The sequence below is a fragment of the Arachis hypogaea genome, chromosome 13 (genome assembly GCF_003086295.3).
Source record: "Arachis hypogaea cultivar Tifrunner chromosome 13, arahy.Tifrunner.gnm2.J5K5, whole genome shotgun sequence".
Classification (NCBI taxonomy): domain Eukaryota; kingdom Viridiplantae; phylum Streptophyta; class Magnoliopsida; order Fabales; family Fabaceae; genus Arachis; species Arachis hypogaea.
The window spans coordinates 33331729-33342961 of NC_092048.1; the positions used below are offsets into that span (position 1 = coordinate 33331729).

Here is an 11233-nt window from a genome sequence, read left to right on the forward strand (position 1 = left end):
TTAGGGTAAAATTATGTCACATGCTAGGAGGTCGATCCTTGCCTTATATATCCGTTGTCCTTATTGGGCCTTCCTAGGTAGTGGACATCCCACTATTCATTAAATTCCTGCAATCTTCATAACTGTCATTCTCTAGAAGTATCTGGTATAGAAATTGACAATCCTGCTATGTGGCCATGAAATTGGGTGACAAATGTTGTGTCTAATCTTATGTAATAAATCAGTCTAGAACACCAATATATATATATATATATATATATATAGCATAAAAAAATGTGTACAAAAATATGTACACAATAAAATAAAAAAAAAATATAATTTTTTATGAATTTAACCTTAGCTTTATCAATGATGACCACTAACGTAAAAATGAAAGCGTTATAGACTATATACCACATGACACACAAATTAGCTAGAAAACCCTTAAAATGCACACATTGTGTCTTTGAATTTCTTTGATGCACAATTCTTCCATTTGCCCTCAAATTTAAGTTTGACATCTAGTATAATTTTCAATAAGTTAATTAAAGTTTCCAATTGTTTTTGTTTGAGCAGAAAACAATTGAAAAACAGATACATCAATTGGATTACAAATTTAATTTCCTTTGGCTTTGATGGTGGATCCGGAAGACACTGGTCGTAGACCATGTTTGAGTGCAGCTTTCCACACAACATCAATCTTATCAACATCTATGGCCCCAACTTCATGATGGGTCCACCCTTCAAGACTGTGTACTACTCCTCCTGCGTGGCAAGCATGAACCACTCCCCTCTCCATTGTGTACTGTGTCAAACAAACATATATGATATATTATTGTAACTGCAATTGCATTGTGGACCACAAAATGTACAACAACTATGGTAACAGAAAGACAGAATGAATTGCTAACCTCACAGCTGCCAAGGCCTTGCACATCTTCGGGTAACCGCATGGCTGCAAGATCACCATAAGTGCAGTCTCTTCTAAATGGCAAGATTGGCGGAACAACGAATTGATGGAAATGTGTTCCGCGTGGTGCCCAGTTTTGCTCTCTTGGTGTGATCCACTTACCAACAATCCAGGTCTGTATTAACATATATTAAAATATCGCATTCACAAAATCTTATTACATGCCAGATTTCATGGCGGTATATTTGATGGTTGAAAATAGTTAAATAATCTAATGGCTCTTAACTATTAATTTTACGTGAAATTAATTATATGTGAGTTTTAATCGGTATATTTTCTTTCCTACAATAACACCAATCAAGGGTTTGTTGGTGTTATGGTTTTTAAAATTATATTACAAAGAATATCACTTCTTTTTTTTTTTTTTTTAAAAATTATACATATTTCTACATATAAATGTTAGAATGCTCCAATAATCTCAAATGCCTATTATATAAGTATGTGAGAAGACAATAATATATCTAATTATTTTAGTTGCTAATATTTATTTGATAGATTTTAGTATAATTATGCTATAATGGTTATAGTAATTATATAAGTGTTATTAAAATAATGCTTTTATTTTATATTTTGATAATATTTTTTTTAAATAATACTTTTTAGAAAATATTGTTTAAAAATAAAAATAATATTACTTTAATTTTAGCAACATTTTTTAAAAAATAATCACTATAATCACCATAACATTATCATATTAGAATGACCCTATTTATTAATAGATATTTCAGTTTCTTTCTTGAATATTGATTTTCATGACTTCTTTTATAAAAATATGTCCAGATGAATATATAAAAATATTCTTTGTAATTTGTTTAAGAAACTTTATAGTAAATTATCCAAATAATTATTTTTATTTTTTAGATAAATTATTAAACTTTGAAATCATAATAAAAAAGTTTTACCGTATATAATGGAGTAAACTCCTATAAAATAATCTTCATCAATTTATATATATATTAAAAAATCAATTCCCAACAAAACAAAAAGGAAATTAATCAACAAGGTGGTCACAGATTTTCGAAAAAACATATATAAGAAAAAATATTTTTTAACAAAATAAAAAGATAATTTTTTTTTCTTAAATATTTTTATTATAACTAAAATCTCTTGTTAGTTATTTAAAAATTGGAAATGTTTGATAACAAAAAACTTTAGTAAAAAACAATCAAAATTTATTTTATTTATTATTTATTAATTATTATAATAATTAATAAATGATAAATAAAATAAATTTTAATTTTTTTTGTTTCCTAATATTACCGATATTGAGGAATAATTGAATAACAAACTAATGAAATCCGAAATATTATTGTACCTTGCAGTTTTGTGCTGCTTGATATTTTGTCACTTGGACAAGATAGCTTTGGTATTCTGTCGGGGCTTCCTTTTGAATTCTCTGAAATCTCTCTGCCGAAAGAGTTAACATCTGCAAATTACGCATTATAGTTACTAGTGATAATAATTGCATATAAGCTACAGAAAATTCTAACTAATGGCATCATAAGATTAGAGACTCACGATGCCGTTGCATCTTTTAGTGTTTCATTCAGATACAAAAATAGCACCGTCCAACCAAACAACCACTCCAAAATTAAGAAGAGCCAAAGAAATTAAATAAATAAATCATATGGGAGGTATCAACTATCAACTACATTTGGTTGGCAGCTACATCATAAATAAAGCACAAACCATAAATACAACTGACCCCATGTTAGATACGAATTATGATTATGAAAATCAATCAGCGTTGCTCTAAACATATATACTCAAATTCTTGCGAATGTATGTCTATATAATATATATATCTGACGTACATAAAACCACGTTAGGCACCCATTATATTGTTACATCCATCTCACATCAAACCGGATACATCCAATGCAAATAAATGCCTAAAGTACTCCCAAAACATATGCCGAACAATAAATGTTTCAAATTTAAAAGAGATATCATTTGTGGTATGTATTTATTTTTCAAATTTAGATTTGAAAAAATATAGGTAGACAACGAAAATATTAAACAATGTGAATAATGGATATATTAGATGTTCACTTCACTATGTGTGTGGATGGTTATTCTAATATTAAGATTTAGATGAATAATTTAGGAGTATAGTGTATGTGTTTACTTGAATTGGGCTAATTTTAGGATCCGTTATTCATGTTATTCAAAAAAGTTATTAGTTACCTAATATAACCTTTTAGATTTTCACAATTTGAATGTGGAGGTTTTACATTTTGATATATTTTTTTCCTTCTAATTTTGCATGTGTACCTTTACGCATTTTGGATTGTATTTATTTTTTTTTTGTTAATAACTTCATTTTATTTAATTACCATATTTTGATTACTAAGAAGTAAAACTAATTAATGGCATATTGATATTAGAAATTTAATTTGCCTTTATTTAAAACACTAATAATAAAAATTGTAAGATGTGAGGCAGTAACAGATTGAGAATAAATGAAAAAGTTTATTACCAGAACTTTAACTTTCTTTCGGCAGAGATAAAGCGCAATAGCTCTACCGAGCTTGGAAGTAGCACCTGTTAAGAAAACTTCTTTAACGTCTTCTGGAATCTCATCAAGAATCACAGCTGCAGTTAAGGTGTTGCCATGCACAACCCTAACTCTAAGCTCTGGGTGTTTGTCCACGAACAGTTTTCCTCCCCCATTTAGTGATTCGTTCTGTATGTATGTAGGTACGTATATACAGTTAACACACACATATATTCATAGAAAAAGAGACTAATTTAAAAAGACAAGAAAAGAATTTAAATATTTTTAGAAAAAGACAAATAATTTAAACATTGAAAATAAATATTACTAAATTATTGATCTAACAAAAACAACAGCAGCTGTCGTCGCTACAGTAATGAGTAATGACTAATGAATGACTCTAAATACATGGGCGCTTAGATCGATCTAGCAAATATAGGTAGAATTTCTCAATAATAATAATAATCCTGGAAATGTATGAAATACAAAGAATTTGTACCAGAGAAACTGAAGCTGAAGTTTTTAACTTCTTATTTATTGATTTATTTATTAATGATGGAAACCTTTCACATGTTAACTCAGCTCCTTTATCATTTGAATTAATGTTTTTTATCTATGTAAACACAAGTTAATGTAACTATAGCTATTTAGCTAATATGTTTCTAACGACCCAAGTTGAAATTATTAAAATAAAAGTTAATTTTTTTTCAATAAATATATAATAAATATATTAAAAATTTAATTTGTTTATATTTTTTATAAAATATTTTTTAATTTATAATTTTTATAAAAAATTAAATAGGCCTAACTTAGGCTAAAAATTAGTTTAAAAAAAAGAGTTACTTTATATTTATAAAGACTATTAGGCTTTTAATTTTAGACAATAAACAAATATTTAAAACGTAAAATTTAAAGACAATTTGAATTCGTTGTGGTGTGAGATAGTCTGCCCAATAATAACTTTTAATTTGATTTTGATACCATATAAAAAATTAAATAAATATTAACTTAGATAAAAAACTAACTCAAAATATGAGAATTGTTTCACATTTATAAAATCATCAAGCTTTTACTTTTAGACAAAATAAAACTTAATAATTTTAATTCATATTTTTAGAACATATATTAATTAAATTCTAATTTTACTCAGGTAGATAGCTATATTATTAATGATTAATGAAAGAGAAAAACAACAATTATTATGGAAAGAAAGGAATAGAGGGCAATGAAGAAGCAGTAGGAGGTGTAGTATGTAGGGCATTTAAACCCACAACAACCATAATCAGAAAAGAGCAGAATGAAGACATTTAATGTTCCAATTACCTTATTCAAAGCAGCCAAGCTGATGACTTTGACACCAATTTTGTCTGCTCTGAGGATAGCTTGCTCAATATGCTTGTTGATACCATCACCAGCAAACGGCAAGAAGTACTGTCACCACCACCCACATAAACATGATTAATGTCCTAATCATTCATAAATGTTCCGGAATCTCAAAACAAATCGTTTATCATATACATTTTAATTCAATCAGCTCCAATCAAATGAAAATAACAAATGATAATGCCACTCTTTACTTAGCTTTCTTGTATTATATATATAGGAAAAGTATAGGACCAACAATATTTTTAAATAATATATGAACAATGTGAATTAATAGGGTTAAAAAAGTAAATTAATCTTAAATTTAATTAATAGTATTAAATTAAGATATATATTTTTATGTTGTTCAAGATGATCATTGTTTAATTAGCATTCCCCTTATAATTATCAAAATAATATTAATTATCATTTTCCACATAACAACTGTTGTGATTTGTTTACAAAAAGTTGTCACTAGATTAGACCTTACTTGAGAAAAGCATTACGTAATGACAGCGATCTAGAAAATATTGTGTTCTACTAATAAAATTTTTAAAATATCATATTTTTATAACTTAATTTAAAATATTTTAATTTTCTAAAATGATTTTCAACATCTAAGTACAGAACTTTAAATTAAAACCTACTTTTCAAACCTACCTTTAAATTTGATGTAACCTCGTCGTAACTTCGTGTTTTCTATTCCTAGAAGTTGTTGTATTTATTACGATCACAAACTTTTAAATATTTTAATGTTGAAATAGCATTAATCCTACACCTTTTTTAAGAATAAATACTAAAATTGGTTCCTAATGAATTTTAGATCGAATATGTTAGCTATTAACAAATTTTTACTACTTTAAAATTCTCAACAATTGATTCCATTGGATAAATTAGATAAGATAGGTTTGACTTTTTATTTCGAAGATAAATAAATTTTTGATTAATTAAAAATATAAAGATATTTTTTACTTTTTAAAATATGATATATCTAAATTTCTTTCAGGAATCGATGTCTTTATATATTTTGAATAAAAAAATTTAAATATCTCATATTTTAGAATATTAGAGACATTTTTATATTTTTAATTAATCAATAACTTATATATTTTTGAATTAAAAAATAGGAAGTTATTTATTTTTTTCTCAGACATTTTTCTCTTAGTTTTTTGTTATTATTAATAAAATTTTTATTATGTATATTAAACAAATAAATTTTAAAAAAATTATTATAAAATAGTTAAACCTAAAAAAATATTATTATAAAATAAATTAATTTATCTAAAAACCAACAAAAAGATTAATTTATCTAATAAAAACAATTCTTAAATCTAAATAATAAAAATATATTAGCGGCTGAAATATGGGATTTAAAATCCGATGCTTTTAAAACGAATTAAAATGTTTCCTACTATGTAGAAAGAAATGGAAGCATGTTGGAGGGTACCATTATTATTTAGTATTGACACGGACCTGGAAACCACAGCGTGGAACAACCCATGTTTGATGCAGCCTACCCCTTAGGTAGTAAAATGAGAGTAGAAAGGTCTTGGACCAAAGCCACATTGATAGCACAACCACCACTGCAAGTGGCCAAAATGGGATCAAGAAGAACCTTGTTCTGAATGCCAAAGAACTGAAGGATCTTAGACAGAATGGAACATGCATAGCAGATGTGATGTCCACTATGTGTGCTAGGAAAACGAAATCCGGTACTCTACTACTTTTTCCTGCAAAACCACATGCAAATTTTGTACTACACAATTTAGTCTTATATATAATAATGTTGCCTTTGTATAAAGCTGTCCTGAAACAGCAATTACAGTGTCATATTAATTCATCTTGACCTGAACTTGTTGTTTTGTGTAATTGCCAAGATTTGGTGTTAAGCGTGTTTCCTAGTGCATCGAACAGAGGCATGAAGAGGCAGAAATTAGAGTCCTTATCAGTGTGGTGTAGGCTGTGATATCTGCACACAACGCAAATTAAACTGGGTAAAAAAACACTAAGATACAGAACAAAAAAAAAATATATATGAATTGATTTTGTTGCTCGCATAGGAACTACATAGAAAAATGCTTGTCCATTCCGTACTTCTTTTTCGGTAGTTATTGGAGCTTGGGAAAAATGGAATTTAGATATGAAATAAAGTTTGGATGAAATGAATAATAAATAATCATACTTCAAGTCAATTTTGTATTCAAATAAAAATGAAACTATAAAAAGAAAGTAAAAAAGTAAAAATAAATAAGTAATAAACGAAAAGAAGACTTGTGACAAAGAAATCTTCTTTAGCCATTGTTTTGTTTTTGAATGTAAATTAGGCCTTCACCTTGGTTTATTTTTTTTCCTAGTTATATTTGGATCTTGGAAAGTAAGACATACTTTTTATCTCTAATATTTATAATTTTTAAAAAAATATATATTTAATATTTATTTTTAATATTTTTTATTTAGGTTAAAATTAAGAATTCTTGGATATTAATTCTATTTAAAATATTAAAGATAAAATTAAATAAATCTTAAATATTAAAAAAATAAATAAAATTAAACATTAAAAATATATTTTTTTTAAAATTACACAAGTTATCTTTCCATAAATTATTGTGAGACTGTGACCCACATGGCTTTCGTGTTCTGCACTTCTGCTTTTCTTTTTACAACACGTTGACTTAACACATACCAAACCTCATGCCCCTATTTACGATCACTCACAGTGTTTGAACGTTTAGGGGCACTGTGAAAGGGAATACAATTGGAGAATTGATGAGTTTCACTAAATTAGTTTGGTGGTTTAAAATGTAGAAAATGAGTAAAGGGTGAGTGTAACCATCACAATTCATTTTATATAACCGCATTAAAATATTTCATTTAATTTCCTTTATTTCCACCCTTATCTTCACCAAATATGCAAAGTTGCTAACCAATTCAGCAACCCCAATGCGGATTACTTATGTGAAGTCTAACAATTAATATGTTGAGACTTATAGGACATCAAACTCCAAATTAATTAATATAGTAACTTACGTTGGTGTGTATATGAGATATTTCATAAATGGTAGTGTCTGAAACAGCTGATGTGGAACAATTTCAACATTGGAATGGCCCATACATCTGAGAAAATCAAAAACCAGAATGTAACCATATATCAAACATGCTGACCCATATCCCATCATAGAAGCCCCAAGGATCGGTATTCCAATCACTATCGCCAACACAAGATGCTCAAGAACTGTTGCATGTCCAGCTGCAGCAAGAAGCAACACAAAATAATAAACAATAAATCTAAGATATTAACAAAATGTTTCAAGAAATGTTTATTTTGTGGTTCTTAATTAATACCGGTCAAGCACTGTAGTACAGGAGATGAATGGTGAAGTGAATGGAAGCGATTGAAAAGATTCTCCCCATGAAACTTTCTATGCACCCAATAATAAAGTGGCTCTGATATTCCCACATGAAGAATCAAAGCAGTAACAAGGCCTTTCACATTCAATACAGGAAGATTTTGAAAGAAGGGAAATATATAATAGCATAAGGAGCCAATTAGTGCTTGGAGAATCAAGAAGTTATCCCTGTCAAACACACATTTAAAGTAATCATCAATAGAAATAATAAAAATATAGCACATAATAATAAGAGCCCATTTTATAAATACCAGTCCCATTCTTTGTCAATCTGCTTGAAATCAATGCCCTGTTGGATAATTCTGCGATTCCGTGTGAGAAACAGCATGTTGGAATAAGAATTCCAGAAGACATGAAGCAAACCCCTAAGACCACACAGTATGAGCAAGTGAAGGCACCAGCTCATGTTGGGGATGGATTCCTTTTCCTCGTAAAATCTTTCGTACACTACTTTTGCCACAAATGGCCCGTATAACACATACTGTCCATCAAACAAAAATAATAAAAAATCAGTTCCAAAGTTGCTAGATTTGTCAACTATCAAATTAGTGATCATATATTTTTATATAAATACATTATAATTTGAATCATTTTCAATATTTATTTCATATTTCAATATATATTCTGTACCGATGACTAATTTGGTGGTTTATTTGATTTCTTGTGCATCGTTGATAAATTATAATGGTAGTTTATTTAAAAAATGTGATAAAAAAAAAGAGCATAGCATACCTTGAGTACCCCCAAATTCTCCCACGGCCAAGCTGTTAATGGAGCACCCATGAAAGTATATGTTTATATCCCTTTAATTATCTGTTTCTCCTTTGGAATCTCCTTGTAAAATGTCGACACTGCAGTAGATCCTATTGTATTCAAGTGATCAAGTAGAGAAAAAAAGAGGAAGCGAAAGGGAGAGAGAGAGAGAGAGAGTCCCAAAAAAGCAGGAAAGCAATGGGTTAAAGAAACTGGCCTATGAAAGAGTAATAGGTAGTATCGTTTTCTAATAATACAATCAACCTCTTGACTTAATTACCCGTGTTCTCTTCTTCCACCTTCTTCCTAACATGTAGATTTATAATAAGGCTAAATGAATCAAAAAGCATTAAATGTTGAAGTTAGTTAGTATCGTCTGTCAGCTCCCCACCAATATGATACCTCCCAACACTTGACTACACACAATTACTGAACAGCATTTGGAGAGGAGAAACTTATAATGATATTATTGAATAGAATAGAATAGAATTGCGATACGCATTCCAAGGCTAAACTTGGCACATCTGGAGGGAGATGTACCTAAATCATAATGTTTTCGTTTATAGTAATAAATGCTTCATACGGTTGGGAGTTGGCAGTGGCACGACACTTGTTAGAAATAATATGTCGGTTCAAACTGTACTTTTGCTTAATTCGGGCTCCATTCAAGCAAACCAAACCTTAATTAATGGGTTATTTACACAAATCACTGACATGTGGGTGAAAATTACTCAATTACGATATTTTAAAATAGTTATATTTCGATTATGTGCTTATTTCATATAAACTGTTATAGGATATAAAAATTTTAAAATTTATACATAAAATGTTATAGAATATAAAAAGTTTACGTAAAATTTAACCAAGGTCATAAATTACAAGAGACAGTAACGATTTATAAAAAAATAATTTCAACACATTAATTATGTTATTACGATAATAAACTGCAGTTATTCACAAAAATATTTAAATTTTATATCTAAATCTACTAAATACATACATAAATTAAATAATAATTTTAAATATTAAAATTTAAATATTCAAAAAATATATTTAAATTTTAAAATTTATTTTTAAATTAAAGTGTAAATAATATATAATTTTTTTTATCTAACTTTATCCAATTAATTGATATTGGCTTAAAAAATCATATATATGATTTATGTACAAAACTTTACAAAATATTAAGAAATAAATATTATTATGTGGTTTAAAAAATATATATATAAGTGATTTTCAAAATGTTTAAATTAATATTAAAATTTATTTTTATCTAAATTATATTAATTTTAAAAAAATTAAGATTAAGATATATGGATAAATTTTACATTATATTTTGTGTAAATTGACATGTATGGTGAGGCATAGCATGATGTGTTTGTATCTATTCATGAACATTAACTATAAAATTATCTTTTTCTTTTGCACCCTAAATTTGATAACAATATAACTCCTTATAATTCTTATAAATTTAAAAATTATTTATTGATACATGTTAAGAGAGTATATAGGTTGGCAAGAATTTATATCATATTCCTAGTTTTATAAAAAATAATTCAGATATTAAAATCTCAATATTAGAAAAACTAAAATATTTTTAAAATGTAAGATTTTAAATTGAAGTGTAATTAATTAAAGTTCAATTAGCTTATAGTGGAATAAGAAATGTTACAACTTTTTTTAAGCCAATGACAAATCAATTGAATAAAGTTGGATAAGAAAAAAATAGGTATTATTTATCCATTACTTTAAAACATTATATTTTAAAATTTAAATAAATTTTTTAATATTTAGATTTTACTAGTTAAAATTATTTATTTAGTTTATGTATTTATTTAGTAGATCTGGATATAAAATTTAAATATTTTCATAAACTGTTATAGTCTGTCGTGATTTATGTGTTGAAGTTGTTTTTTTATAAATCGCTACTACCTTTAACGATTTATGATCTTAATCAATTTTCACATAAATCTCTACTCTCTATAACATTTTATATAGAGTAAGTATATTATAAAAATGTAACCATTTTAAAAATTTTATAATTGAATAATTTTAGCATTCACTTTATTTATTTATTTATGTAATTTACCCAATTTAAAACTCCATATTGGGGCCTTGTGCGTGGGAGTGAAATTGCATATTTTTATTTTTATTTTATTATTTTATTCGGAGAAATTCATAAGAATCAGGGATAATTTAGAAAATGTGTTATTAATTAAAAGATGACTATATATACTCTCAAGTATATTGCTCGAAGAAGAAAGG

At 27.1% G+C, this 11233-nt stretch overlaps 1 protein-coding gene across 1 annotated transcript; it reads right to left on the reverse strand.

The window, feature by feature from the left end:
• Window positions 1–408: 408 nt before the first annotated feature.
• Window positions 409–9484, reverse strand: LOC112737994 (very-long-chain aldehyde decarbonylase CER3). Its single transcript, XM_025788200.2, has 11 exons — window positions 8948–9484; window positions 8467–8696; window positions 8151–8383; window positions 7836–8055; window positions 6656–6777; window positions 6282–6538; window positions 4770–4877; window positions 3429–3635; window positions 2265–2375; window positions 891–1064; window positions 409–784 (listed from the first exon to the last, which is right to left on the reverse strand). Exons 1-11 carry the CDS (start codon window positions 8996–8998, stop codon window positions 596–598), a joined length of 1902 nt encoding a protein of 633 aa, XP_025643985.1. The 5' UTR covers window positions 8999–9484; the 3' UTR covers window positions 409–595.
• Window positions 9485–11233: the final 1749 nt, after the last annotated feature.

Coding starts and splice junctions, on each gene's coding strand:
- LOC112737994 (XM_025788200.2), bottom strand. CDS start 8,998: ATGGGTGCTCCATTAACAGCTTGGCCGTGGGAGAATTTGGGGGTACTC. Junction 8,697..8,947: donor AGAATTTGGGGGTACTCAAG/GTATGCTATGCT, acceptor TTTGATGGACAG/TATGTGTTATACGGGCCATT. Junction 6,539..6,655: donor ACACAAAACAACAAGTTCAG/GTCAAGATGAAT, acceptor GTGGTTTTGCAG/GAAAAAGTAGTAGAGTACCG.